The sequence below is a fragment of the Protomyctophum parallelum genome (genome assembly GCF_964188405.1).
Source record: "Protomyctophum parallelum genome assembly, chromosome: 9".
Classification (NCBI taxonomy): domain Eukaryota; kingdom Metazoa; phylum Chordata; class Actinopteri; order Myctophiformes; family Myctophidae; genus Protomyctophum; species Protomyctophum parallelum.
Genome location: NC_139706.1, coordinates 51,814,827 through 51,829,223, shown reverse-complemented (window position 1 = coordinate 51,829,223; position 14,397 = coordinate 51,814,827). Strand labels below are relative to the sequence as shown.

The 14,397-nt window shown below is 47.9% G+C and overlaps 1 protein-coding gene across 1 annotated transcript in view; it reads right to left on the bottom strand.

Annotated features, from left to right (window-relative positions):
* Positions 1-9,653, bottom strand: part of arhgef17 (Rho guanine nucleotide exchange factor (GEF) 17) — an 81,300-nt gene extending 71,647 nt beyond the window's left edge. Inside the window, exons 1-5 of the mRNA XM_083772462.1 lie at positions 8,205-9,653; positions 7,245-7,364; positions 6,552-6,688; positions 5,728-5,892; positions 3,564-4,447 (exon numbers count right to left, since the gene is read on the bottom strand). Coding sequence (XP_083628588.1) covers positions 3,564-4,447; positions 5,728-5,754 — 911 coding nt within the window. The 5' untranslated portion in view covers positions 5,755-5,892; positions 6,552-6,688; positions 7,245-7,364; positions 8,205-9,653. The remainder of the gene's footprint in view (positions 1-3,563; positions 4,448-5,727; positions 5,893-6,551; positions 6,689-7,244; positions 7,365-8,204) is intronic.
* Positions 9,654-14,397: the final 4,744 nt, after the last annotated feature.

Sequence of the window (14,397 nt, the reverse complement as noted above, 5' to 3'; positions counted from 1 at the left end):
TAGGTACCAGTAGGCAGTAATAAGTAGGTAGTCTAGGTACCAGTAGGCAGTAATAAGTAGGTAGTCTAGGTACCAGTAGGCAGTAATAAGTAGGTAGTCTAGGTACCAGTAGGCAGTAATAAGTAGGTAGTCTAGGTACCAGTAGGCAGTAATAAGTAGGTAGTCTAGGTACCAGTAGGCAGTAATAAGTAGGTAGTCTAGGTACTAACATCTATCATTTCGCGATAGCCATGATAGCCAGCGCGTTCATGTTATTGGGGCAAGCCATCCCAGAATGCACTCTGTTCCTACACAGAGGGAGCAGTGAAATCGCCTCATGCGCTTTTGAGCAACTTAATGCAAGTGGATGGAGGAGAAATCCACCTTAATGCAAGGGAGGAGAAATCCACCTTAATGCAAGGGAGGAGAAATCCACCTTAATGCAAGGGAGGAGAAATCCACCTTAATGCAAGGGAGGAGAAATCCACCTTAATGCAAGGGAGGAGAAATCCACCTTAATGCAAGGGAGGATAAATCCACCTTAATGCAAGGGAGCAGAAATCCACCTTAATGCAAGGGAGGAGAAATCCACCTTAATGCAAGGGAGGAGAAATCCACCTTAATGCAAGGGAGGAGAAATCCACCTTAATGCAAGGGAGGAGAAATCCACCTTAATGCAAGGGAGGATAAATCCACCTTAATGCAAGGGAGCAGAAATCCACCTTAATGCAAGGGAGCAGAAATCCACCTTAATGCAAGGGAGGATAAATCCACCTTAATGCAAGGGAGGAGAAATCCACCTTAATGCAAGGGAGGAGAAATCCACCTTAATGCAAGGGAGGAGAGATCCACCTTAATGCAGGGGAGGATAAATCCACCTTAATGCAAGGGAGGAGAGATCCACCTTAATGCAAGGGAGCAGAAATCCACCTTAATGCAAGGGAGGAGAGATCCACCTTAATGCAAGGGAGCAGAAATCCACCTTAATGCAAGGGAGGAGAGATCCACCTTAATGCAAGGGAGGAGAAATCCACCTTAATGCAAGGGAGGATAAATCCACCTTAATGCAAGGGAGGAGAAATCCACCTTAATGCAAGGGAGGAGAAATCCACCTTAATGCAAGGGAGCAGAAATCCACCTTAATGCAAGGGAGGAGAAATCCACCTTAATGCAAGGGAGGAGAAATCCACCTTAATGCAAGGGAGGAGAAATCCACCTTAATGCAAGGGAGGAGAAATCCACCTTAATGCAAGGGAGGAGAAATCCACCTTAATGCAAGGGAGGAGAAAATCCACCTTAATGCAAGGGAGGAGAAATCCACCTTAATGCAAGGGAGGAGAGATCCACCTTAATGCAAGGGAGGAGAGATCCACCTTAATGCAAGGGAGGAGAGATCCACCTTAATGCAAGGGAGGAGAGATCCACCTTAATGCAAGGGAGGAGAAATCCACCTTAATGCAAGGGAGGAGAAAATCCACCTTAATGCAAGGGAGGAGAAATCCACCTTAATGCAAGGGAGGATAAATCCACCTTAATGCAAGGGAGGAGAAAATCCACCTTAATGCAAGGGAGGAGAGATCCACCTTAATGCAAGGGAGGAGAGATCCACCTTAATGCAAGGGAGGAGAGATCCACCTTAATGCAAGGGAGGAGAAATCCACCTTAATGCAAGGGAGGAGAAAATCCACCTTAATGCAAGGGAGGAGAGATCCACCTTAATGCAAGGGAGGAGAGATCCACCTTAATGCAAGGGAGGATAGATCCACCTTAATGCAAGGGAGGAGAGATCCACCTTAATGCAAGGGAGGAGAACTCCACCTTAATGCAAGGGAGGATAAATCCACCTTAATGCAAGGGAGGAGAAATCCACCTTAATGCAAGGGAGGAGAGATCCACCTTAATGCAAGGGAGGAGAAATCCACCTTAATGCAAGGGAGGAGAAATCCACCTTAATGCAAGGGAGGAGAAATCCACCTTAATGCAAGGGAGGAGAGATCCACCTTAATGCAAGGGAGGAGAAATCCACCTTAATGCAAGGGAGGAGAAATCCACCTTAATGCAAGGGAGGAGAAATCCACCTTAATGCAAGGGAGGAGAGATCCACCTTAATGCAAGGGAGGAGAGATCCACCTTAATGCAAGGGAGGAGAGATCCACCTTAATGCAAGGGAGGAGAAAATCCACCTTAATGCAAGGGAGGAGAAAATCCACCTTAATGCAAGGGAGGAGAAATCCACCTTAATGCAAGGGAGCAGAAATCCACCTTAATGCAAGGGAGGAGAGATCCACCTTAATGCAAGGGAGGAGAGATCCACCTTAATGCAAGGGAGGAGAAATCCACCTTAATGCAAGGGAGGAGAGATCCACCTTAATGCAAGGGAGGAGAAATCCACCTTAATGCAAGGGAGGAGAAATCCACCTTAATGCAAGGGAGGAGAGATCCACCTTAATGCAAGGGAGGAGAAATCCACCTTAATGCAAGGGAGGAGAAATCCACCTTAATGCAAGGGAGGAGAAATCCACCTTAATGCAAGGGAGGAGAGATCCACCTTAATGCAAGGGAGGAGAACTCCACCTTAATGCAAGGGAGCAGAAATCCACCTTAATGCAAGGGAGGAGAAATCCACCTTAATGCAAGGGAGGAGAAAATCCACCTTAATGCAAGGGAGGAGAAATCCACCTTAATGCAAGGGAGGAGAGATCCACCTTAATGCAAGGGAGGAGAGATCCACCTTAATGCAAGGGAGGAGAAATCCACCTTAATGCAAGGGAGGAGAAATCCACCTTAATGCAAGGGAGGAGAGATCCACCTTAATGCAAGGGAGGAGAAATCCACCTTAATGCAAGGGAGGATAAATCCACCTTAATGCAAGGGAGGATAAATCCACCTTAATGCAAGGGAGGAGAAATCCACCTTAATGCAAGGGAGGAGAAATCCACCTTAATGCAAGGGAGGATAAATCCACCTTAATGCAAGGGAGGAGAAATCCACCTTAATGAATATATACTCTAAGATCCTGACTGAGTCACTGTGGGCAGGGTTTGAATGACATCCTTTGCAACCAAAACAAATTAATTAGGAATGTTCTCCGCTGAATTAGGAATGTTCTCCATGGAATGAAGACGTTTTCTTCCTGAGGGGACTATTACATACCTCTGCTGTCCTCCTAATTAAAATGTTCATTTTTCAGCAAATGGACATTATATCATGTTCATGTTCATGATCAGCTATTTCTGAAAAATGTTTGAAAATGTACAGACATCTTTGAGGGGCGCTAGCCACTCCTGTGTCCATCTTTGAGGGTTTGTGTTAACACAAACATTGAGTTAAAAACATTGAAGACGAAAGTGAGGACGCGACATGGAAACGATTGACGATCATGCACAATTCATTATTATTATCATTATTATTATTATGCACAATTAATTGCGATTATCGAAGGTAAAAAATCACACCCGTGTGAAGTGAGGGGCGCTCTCATCATCGTACGTCATCATTAGACGACACACTACTAATTGCTGTACCTAGGAGGCGCTAGCGCCTCCATCAGGAGATGATGATGTAATGATTGTGGGCGGGCCTACCTGTAGACAGACGAGGGACCGCCCCCCTCCTCCTCCTCCTCCGCCGTCGCTTTGCTCCGCCTCTTGACCTTGAGCTCAGAGAGGTCGGCCTTCAGGAGGCCGAGGGGCGTCGCCCGGTCGTCCGACGAAGAGCCCGCGATGTCGGGGTTGGACGTAGAGATGCCCCCCCCCCTTCCCCCTCCCGGCAGCCTCCCCCTCAGTGCCCAGGAGGAGGAGGAGGAGGAGGGGGAGGTGGGTGTGGTCTCCGCCTTCGGCCCCTCCCCTGCCCTGGGGAGGAGGCGGAGCCTAGCGGCGGGAGTGTGAGAGAAGTCATCGCCGTGTCCGAAGCTGGGCGAGCGGTACACGGTGAAGTTCCCGCGGTACGTCTTGCTGCCGACGCACATCGCCGATATGCTAGCCGCCGCCGCGGCTCTGTTAGCGGTGCTAGCAGCGGACGCTCCCGCCCTGCTAAACCACAACGCCTTAGCCTTAGTGTCAGCCTTAGCGTTAGCCACTTCCTCCTCCTCGTCGTCTCGGAGCGTCTCTGTGCTGGAGTAGCGTGACGACGGTGACGACTCGCCCCTGCCCCCCCCTCCTCCTCCTCCGGAGCTGGGCGGGGGAGGGGGGGGAGAGAGGAGGAAGGAGGGGATGGTGACCTTTGACACGACGCGCGACACCCCGGGAAGCGAGGCCGGCCTCGTGGCGTTGGCGGAGGAGGAGGCCGCACGCTCCCAGCGCCGAGCGTTAGCGCCACCGCTAGCGTTAGCGCCACCGCTAGCGTTAGCGCCACCGCTAGCGTTAGCCGTGGCACTCCATGAGTCCATGACTCGGCTCCTGAACGGACGCAGCGCCCCCGCTCCTCCACCAGGGGCAGTAGAGCTCTGCTGACGGATGGACTGAACGCTCTGCAAGACAGAAAACGTAAAACACGGTTTTCAAAACAGTTTGACCGCGCGGTGATGTACACACGTATCAAACCCATGTTCTGTGTTCCGTCTGTATATTACCCATTTAACCCTATGTTTCTATGTCAGTGGTTCTCACAGGGTTAAACCTCATGTTTCTATATCAGTGGTTCTCACAGGGTTAAACCTCATGTTTCTATATCAGTGGTTCTCACAGGGTTAAACCTCATGTTTCTATATCAGTGGTTCTCACAGGGTTAAACCCTATGTTTCTATATCAGTGGTTCTCACAGGGTTGAACCCTCATGTTTATATATCAGTGGTTCTCACAGGGTTAAAACCTCATGTTTCTATATCAGTGGTTCTCACCGGGTTGAACCCTCATGTTTATATATCAGTGGTTATCACAGGGTTAAAACCTCATGTTTCTATATCAGTGGTTCTCACAGGGTTAAACCTCATGTTTCTATATCAGTGGTTCTCACAGGGTTAAACCTCATGTTTCTATATCAGTGGTACTCACAGGGTTAAACCCTCATGTTTATATATCAGTGGTTATCACAGGGTTAAAACCTCATGTTTCTATATCAGTGGTTCTCACATGGTTAAACCTCATGTTTCTATATCAGTGGTTCTCACAGGGTTAAACCCTATGTTTCTATGTCAGTGGTTCTCACAGGGTTAAACCTCATGTTTCTATATCAGTGGTTCTCACAGGGTTAAACCTCATGTTTCTATATCAGTGGTTCTCACAGGGTTAAACCCTATGTTTCTATGTCAGTGGTTCTCACAGGGTTAAAACCTCATGTTTCTATATCAGTGGTTCTCACAGGGTTAAACCCTATGTTTCTATGTCAGTGGTTCTCACAGGGTTAAACCTCATGTTTATATATCAGTGGTTCTCACAGGGTTAAACCTCATGTTTCTATATCAGTGGTTCTCACAGGGTTAAACCCTATGTTTGTATATCAGTGGTTCTCACAGGGTTAAACCCTATGTTTCTATGTCAGTGGTTCTCACAGGGTTAATAGCCGATCTACAAGCTCACAATGCGTCACACCGAGCTTGTAGATCGGCTATTTGTGTAAAATCAGCCATTACGACGGCATCAAGGCCCGCCAAAATACATTTTACAGTCGACTAAATCAACTGTATATTTAGTAGACTAATATCTTGTGATATTTAGTTGTCTAAAACTAGACTGAGAATAAAACATTCCTTATAAATGACTGAAACTAAAATCTTAATTTCTTCTCTCTCTCTCAATGGTAGATTTTTACCTGCCGGTGTTTGTGGGTGTGTTCCATGCTCACCACGCCCCCACAGCCGTCGCCGCTGTCTTCTGATTCGCCGCCGTCACGGTCATCGTGGTGGTGGTCGCCGCCCCCCCGGCGCTCCGGGGCCCCGCCCACCTTCTTCTTCTTCCTCAGCGAGCGTCGGCGCACCTGGCGACGCAAAAACCCAATTCAGGACGGGAACCGCCCCTTTCAGGACGGGAACCGCCCCCTTTCAGGACGGGAACCGCCCCCTTTCAGGACGGGAACCGCCCCTTTTTCAGGACGGGAACCGCCCCCTTTCAGGACGGGAACCGCCCCTTTTTCAGGACGGGAACCGCCCCTTTCAGGACGGGAACCGCCCCCTTTTTCAGGACGGGAACCGCCCCCTTTCAGGACGGGAACCGCCCCCTTTTTCAGGACGGGAACCGCCCCTTTCAGGACGGGAACCACCCCCTTTCAGGACGGGAACCGCCCCTTTTTCAGGACGGGAACCGCCCCCTTTCAGGACGGGAACCGCCCCCTTTTTCAGGACGGGAACCGCCCCCTTTTTCAGGACGGGAACCGCCCCCTTTTTCAGGACTGGAAAAATCGTGAAAATGTGACACAAATCTTTGAATATAAATTATTTCAGAGCGAACCATTTGAACTCAAATCTTTGCTTCTGGGTGTGGGGGGGGGCAAATATATGAGTCAAATAAGTTTGCTGTGAAAGAATATATATTCAAAGATTTAGACACGTTTTCACAAATTTTCACAAATAGCAGATCTACAAACAGCTATGAGGTCCTCATTTAGGTCCTCAGGTCTAAATGTGCTCCTCCTCTCACCTGGTCTCTGCCTCCTCCTCCGCTGGGTCCTAGAGGGTCGTCCTCGCTGCCCGACGACCGGCCGACGCCCCCCTTGGCTCCGCCTCCCCACCAGCCATTCTTACCGCGGGAGAGATAAGCCCCGCCTCCTCCGCGGACTGGGGACGGGAAATTGCACTTAAACTTTAAGACGGGCTACCTTAGTGACTTTATTATCACTTTCTGTAAAGATAATCATAATCATCCTCATAGAATAATCACAACACCTGATAGTCATGTTTTAGGGGGAAAATATCACGGCACTCTGTACTTATGTACACTAAAGAATTAGCCCAAATAGTTTAGCAACCGTTGCTATGCAGGACAAGCTTTCGCCACCTCATAGCCATCAAGACATGTGTCCAGTGCATACCCGTTAGGTATAATAATAATAATTATTATTATTATTATGAGACACAGACAGGTTTCTGAACTGCCCACATCCCTCCTATGAGACAGACAGAGTAGAAAAGAATGGTGGTATTTCATCATGAACGTTAGTGAGGACCAATTATATGAAGATAGGTTGAAAATTGGTGAAGTGGTCCTTTAAACATACAAAGAAATTACTGACATGAGAATTTATATGTTCGAAAATATATGAACATCCGACGTGGGAACGATTGTGACGATTATGCAAATGTCTTGCTATTTAGGCAATTATGTAAGGCTTACCTCTGACTCCTCCCCCTCGCTCTGGGACTCCTCCCCTGACTCCTCCTATCCTGGTTAGCTCCTCCTCTTCCTCTCCGGAGCTGAACGTCCAGTGGGAGCCCAGAGGAACGGTGGCGCCCCCTAGAGCCAGGGATGTCACACAAAGAGTAACCATTAACCATTTCATCGTGAACTTTGGAAAATATGAACCTAATGGACCTAATAATACCCGTTGGGTAAGGGGGGGGGGGTGGAACGTGTGTGTCGAATGTGAAGTCGTACAGACAGACAGACTCGTGGTGCATTTATAGTTAGATAGTGGAAATAGCGTCACGAAGTGGCGCGTTTTAAGATTGTAGATTAGCCATTTCTGCTTGTTGATATTAGTTTGAGCATTTTTCAACATGGAAACGATGATGACCATGATGGGAAAACAATGATGATTATCTCAAATAATTATTAAGTAACAATTCATAATTATTAGACCCTCCAGAAAAATGTGATTTAATATGCGATTGCAGACTTTCACGCGAAATCAGCCAAATGGCGCTGCACCATTGGCGCAGATAGTTTGCATATTTCCCAACTGATCTTTTCTCATATTTCCCAATTTTCCCGCATATTTTTTCAACTTCTCATATTTCACATATTGTGCAACTGTTTGCATATTTCTCAATTTAACGCAATTTCACCATAAAAACTGACATAGGGGCCTAAAACCCCTGCATATTTCAATATCAAGGATTTTAGGCTCATAATCCAGGATTTTAGCCCACATAATCAAGGGTTTTAGCCCACATAATCAACGGTTTTAGCCTCATAATCCAGGATTTTAGCCCACATAATCCAGGATTTTAGCCCACATAATCCAGGATTTTAGCCCTCATAATCCAGGATTTTAGCCCACATAATCCAGGATGTTAGCACACGTTTTCTCTGGAGCGTGTAAGGGTGATTACGTAATCATCGTGACAGGCCTACCTGGATTAGAGCGTTTATATGAGTCTGGAAGGAGAGAGGAGGAGGAGGTGGTGGCAGAGGAGGTGGAGGTGGTGGAGGAGGAGGAGGTGGTGGAGAAGTTATGTGAGGAATGTAAACTATCACAGTGGAGCCTCCTCCTCCTGTCCTCCTCCTCTGCTCCTGCTGCTCGCGCCTCCTGCTTCTCCACCACGCTGTGAGTCTCTGCTGCTGCTGTCGTCTGGAACACAGAGGAGGAGGTGGAGGAGGAGGAGGAGGAGGTGGCAGGGGCAGCAGGAGGGCCTCGCAGGCTAGGAGGAGGTGAGCCAATAACTGCAGTCCTGAGCGCGTCGGGGACGGTAGTAGGTCTGTCAGCTCTAATCACTGCTGGACGGTGCCTGCTGCCGCCGCTCGCCTCCTGGTCAGAGCACAGCGTCTGAGGGTCAGGAGGTTGAGGGTACGAGTCCACGCTAGGGGGGCCTTCGTCCCTTCTTCCTCCAGATACAGAGCAGCTGGTGCTGCTGGTTGGAGCGGAGGCTGTGTTGTGGGGCGGGGGCTCCGCCAGGGGCAGGCTAGTGTGGTCAGGACGCCGCTGACCGTCACCCCTGTCACTGTCACCCCTGTCACTGTCAGCCCTGTCACTGTCAGCCCTGTGACCGTCACTGTCCTGTCTGTCAAGTCTGTGTTCAGACTGCTTCCCGCCACGGCCCGCCTCCACCGATGTCGCCGTTTTTAAGTCTCCGTCATCGCTGTCGTCAGAAGAAGAACAACAACAAGAAGACGAAGGATCGGGTCTGGGCGCTGCTAGCCTGGCGTCTCCTCGGGCGCTACTCTGTCGCTGTCTAGTGACGCCAATACTGCTGCTGGCCTGTCTCTCGCCGAACAGCTGTCGTATCTTGGTGACGCTGGGCCAGGTGTCAGCGTGGTGACGATGGCGAAGAGAGGAGGACGTTCTGTGGTTCTTACAGACGCGGACAAACACACTTTCCTCCTCCTCAGTGTTTCTAAACGCGTTGCTGGAACGTTGTGAAGCACCGCATCGCTCCACGCACGGAAAGTCTCCCGTCGTTTTCCTTCTCTCCTTCTTATCCTTCTCCTTATTCTCCTTCTTCTCCTTCTCCTCCTCCTCCTCCTCCTTCTTCTTCTCCTTGTCGGAGTCCGAGCCCGATGCGGTCGTTGCCGTCGTTGAATCCGTCGCAGAGTGAAATGTTATCGGTCGGTGAGTTTGGGTCAGAAGAGGAGAAGCAGCCGGTGTGTCGGTACCATGGGGCGGTAAACTACCAGCAGCAGACACAATAGTACTATCATTACTACTATTAGTACTATGAGTGGCTGCAGCAACAGTACAACTAGTACTGCTGCTAGCAGCAGTAACACTGGGCCTAGTAGTAGTATTAGTTATACAAGCAGTAACAACAACAACAACAACAGTAATACTATTACTACTGCTGCTACTGCTAGTGTCCTGGTGGAAGGGAGCCACAGCGTCTGCCCCCTCCCCCGTTCCCTCACTTCTCCCCCCCCCGGCCTCCTCCGTCCCCCCCCTCCCCCCTCTCTCTCTCCCCCGCCGACCGGAGCTGCCGTTTGTCCCCGACAGGGAGCTGCTTCTTCCCCGCGGATCAATGTGGTTGTTTGTCCCCGACAGGCTTCTCTCTCGCAGGGAGTTATCTCTCTCTCGCACAGAGTTCCCTCTCCCTAGCAGGGAGTTCTCTCCCTCTCCCACAGAGTTCCCTCTCCCTAGCAGGGACTTCTCTCTCTCTCCCACAGAGTTCCCTCTCCCTAGCAGGGAGCTGCTTCTCGCCGGCGGACAGACGTCTCTCCCTGGGTCTCGGCGCGTCCTGTGAGTCGCTGATCCACCGCAGGCGCTGCTGCTGCTAAACTTTTCCGTGAGTTGTCGAATGGAGGGACAGACGGAGGAGGAGGAGGAGGAGGAGGAGAGAGGAGTGTTGCTGCTGGCTCGCTTTAGCTCCGAGGAGGAGGAGGAGGAGGAGGAGGCACAGATTTTGGAAACTCGTCTTTGCTCCCCGGTGTCCCCGGTGGCTGCTACTACAGCAGAGGAACTCGTAGGGCTGTTAGTGACAATGAAGACATTTTTTAGGTTAACTTAAATAAATAAAGGCCTGCGGTTGAATATGACATCAAGACATTTTAAATAGAGGCACATATCAGATCTACAAGCTCACAACGTGAGTGAGCTTGTAGGTCTGCTGTTTATAGGAACATGTTTTCAACTCTGGAAATACTAATGACTGTTAGGACTAAACAGTTAATTAATGACTGTTAGTTAATTAGTGACTATGTGTCACTATATTAGTGACTATAAACACAATGTATAGCCTATTATAAAATCCCAGGTTGATAAAATACACAATCCTCTGTGATCACTAGCCCTAGAACGGCTCTTGTTGTTTCATACATAGTTATACAGTATTTCACATACAGAGCCATAGATCACCCTCCTTGATTTCTGGTAGAACTTTAACATGTGCGGCCTAAATGTGATAAATGCTCCGTTTGTACTCACCCATTAAATAATTCCAAAGACGTGGAGAGAAAAATGGTCCTCTAGTTTTATATCCATGTGAAAGTGCTGGCACAAAACGCGTATTTAGTGAATTATCTCCACTTTTTCAACAGATGCACACGGACGCCTTTCTCTCCGGGCGAGGGGGGCCGGAACAATAGATGAACTGATTTTACCAATACGTCCTGTTTACCGCAGACGTCATCACCAATTGACCAGGGAAACACAAAAGTTTGGGTCACACAATTGGCAGGTGCTTTGCGATAGGTGCTGGGTAATTAATCACACCACCTGCCAATTGTGTGACCCAAACTTTTGTGTTTCCCTGGTCAATTGGTGATGACGTCTGCGGTAAACAGGACGTATTTGTAAAATCAGTTCATCTATTGTTCCGGCCCCCCCTCGCCCGGAGAGAAAGATGTCCGTGTGCATCTGTTGAAAAAGTGGAGATAATTCACTAAATACGCGTTTTGTGCCAGAACTTTCACATGGATATAAAACTAGAGGACCACGTCTTTGGAATTATTTAATGGGTGAGTACAAACGGAGCATTTATCACATTTAGGCCGTCGGTTTTAAGCCCGAACAGGATTTCAGTGAGACGTATCTATGCCTATGATACATGAAAATTTACGAAGTATAATTAAATGATCACAGGCATTCTAGGTCTATGTGATCACCAACTCACCAGAACATCCCACATTAAAAACGTTTGGATTGTCATGTTTGAAAGTGTTCTAATCATGCAACATACTGAGCCTGTAAGCTGTGTGATGCTAACGCGCTAACACCGTTAGCATGGTATGCCTTGGTCAAATAAAAAATGATTTCAGATAATATGGTCCATAGATTGTGTGTAGGACGTTTCACGCAAATTGCTCAAAATCCAGGCAGAAAATCAGGTATAAGCATTCAAACTGCTCAAAATGGCGGAGAATCTGAGGGCGGGGCTTACCTGTCAAAGTGACAGATGTGTTCCCCATGAGTCAAGGTGTGGAAACAAGTGCCATGGATTTTGGCCAAACAATATGAGTTATGACTGTTTTTACAGTCACTATAGCGCCCCCCTTTGGCCAATTTTCACAAATGAGCAATTTTCATTGGCTCATAATTTTTTTTACTACGATCTTGTATAGGTCCAAAGTCCACGTGTGGACGTTTTTGTGCATTCCGATCAAAGATCCTGGGAGGAGAGACATTTCAACTGTTTTTCATTGCCAACGGTCAAACGGTTCATGAGATATGCACCAAAGTTTGCATTTTCAATTGAGTGCTATAGCGCCACCCTTTGGCCAAAGGTCATGGGCTTCGCATAGTCACCGTTTGGCATGGACCTCTACCAGATTATAAACAGACTGCACCGTTCAGTCAGCTATGTTTGGCGGAAGAAGAAGAAAAAAAACACAAAAACAATAAGTGACCAAAGTCACTTCGTGACTTCTTGGTCCCTCAATAATAATAATAATGATAATAATAATAATGTGTGTCTTACCCTGCAGTGTGGACAGTAGCAGCAGTCTGATGAGGAGACAGCGCCACCAGGCGGTGACTCTGTGAAGCTCCTGTGAGCCTCTGGACAGAGTCGCTGCGGTAGACTCGTTTCATTATATCATAGTTTACTCTTTACTTCACTGATAGAACCTTAACACACACTCACACGCACCCATGCACACACACACACACACACACTTTCACGTGCTGCTGTCTCCTAGTTTCATGCTCTTTAGTTCATTGTTAACGTTCTCTAATTTCACACGCAAAACGCTCACACGCACACACACAAACACACGCACAGACAAACGGACACACACGCACTTTCCCAAAGTCCATAGTTACGGATCGCTGCGTTCCGTTCTCCTTAAAATGTCCTTCTCTCTCTTTCAGCTCCACCAAAACAATCCCACTAATTAATACTAATATTATTAATACTAGTAGTAACAGTACCGTGTGTGTGTGTGTGTGTGTGTGTGTGTGTGTGTGTGCGCGCGCGTGTGTGCGTGTGCGCGCCGTGAGTGTGTGAAAACAGAGGGTTTGTAAATCAAATCTTTCTCATGTTGTTTGGTTTGTTGTCCGTTTGTTTCTAAACCGCAACATCCGTGTGTGGAGAGGAGGGGGAAACACACACACGCATACACGCGCGCGCGCACACGCATGCGCGCGCACACACAACACGACACAACTATTAGAGGCTATTTTTTTTTTTCTTTTTTTTTTTTTTACAATGATGCATTTTTTTGGTGATGTTTTTGCTGCTAATGCATGAGATAGGGCAGGGAGGGGCGGGGCTACAGGCAGGGAGGGGCGGGGCTACAGGCAGGGAGGAAGGGGTGGGGGCTTCTTGGGTGTGGGGGGGGTCTTTCCTGTTTGATGGGAGAACACAGATAATACAGCCGAGGTTTCCAGAGGTTTTTTTTTTCTTGAGACCCAAAAAAGTAAATTTAGACTGTGTGTGTGTGTGTGTGTGTGTGTGTGTGTGTGTGTGTGTGTGTGTGTGTGTGTGTGGGTGGGTGCGTGCGTGCGTGTGTGCGTGTGAAACCATAATTTATTTTCATATATTTACTCGTGTGACTCATATAAATACTGTATAAAACATCATTTTCATCATTTTTCAACCGCGGTGGATTTCCGATCCTTCCCTGTGAAAAACTGAATCCATTCTCTTTGGATCTAATAGTAATCTCAGCGAGGCAAATGGCTTCTTGGTTGTTTTGTTTTTTGGCTTTTCGTGTGATAATATTGTCACCCACTCTGGGTGACAATATTATCACACGAAAAGAGGAAATTACCTACCTAGGTTCCATCCTGGAGGCCAATCTTTCGGGTGATAAAATGGCCACCAACGTAATCAAAAAAGTCAATCAAAGAACAAGATTCCTTCTAGGATCTCCTCACTGGTCAAGAAAAACACCTTGAAGACCTTAACAGGAGCCCTCGTACAAGGTTTCTTTGATTATGCATCCACCTCTTGATACCACAGCACCTCAAAGGCCCTTAAAACAAGGCTCCAGACCTCCCAAAACAAACTGGTCAGGCTCCTACTTGGCCTCACCCCCCCCGAACCCACCTCACCCCTGCCCACTTTTCCACCTCACTGTATATGTTTCTTTTCCCTTTTTGCTTCCTTTATGATGAATTCCTGTTCTGTTCTTTAACTATATAGCCTAGAAGTGTCTATTTGTACGTCTCTAAATGTTTTGATGAATTGAACATGGTGGACCCTCTTGTAAACAAGTGTAATGCTTTACACTGCAGAACTGCTGCATTCCAAGTTCAGGAGACTTCAGAAAAAGCAATTATCCTGCATGCTGCCTTCCGGCAGGAAGGGGAGATATAACCTCATATTATTGGGTTAGAGTTATGGACTATAACTCTAACCCAATAATATGAGGTTATATCTTCTATAACTTATAGAAAATATAACCTCATATTATTGGGTTAGAATTATGGAAGAAATAACCGGGTGCGTTCGGAAATGCGCCCTGAACGCACTGGTGTGCTCTCTTGTCGTTCGTTTATTCAGTGCACTCGTTCGAAAATCCAGTGCGCTGCGCACCGGGTGTGCCGAGTGCCCGCACTGAGCAACCAGTGGGGCTCACAGACCAGTGTGTGGCTCACAGACCAGTGTGGCTCACAGACCAGTGTGTGGCTCACAGACCAGTGTGTGGCTCACAGACCAGTGTGTGGCTCACAGAC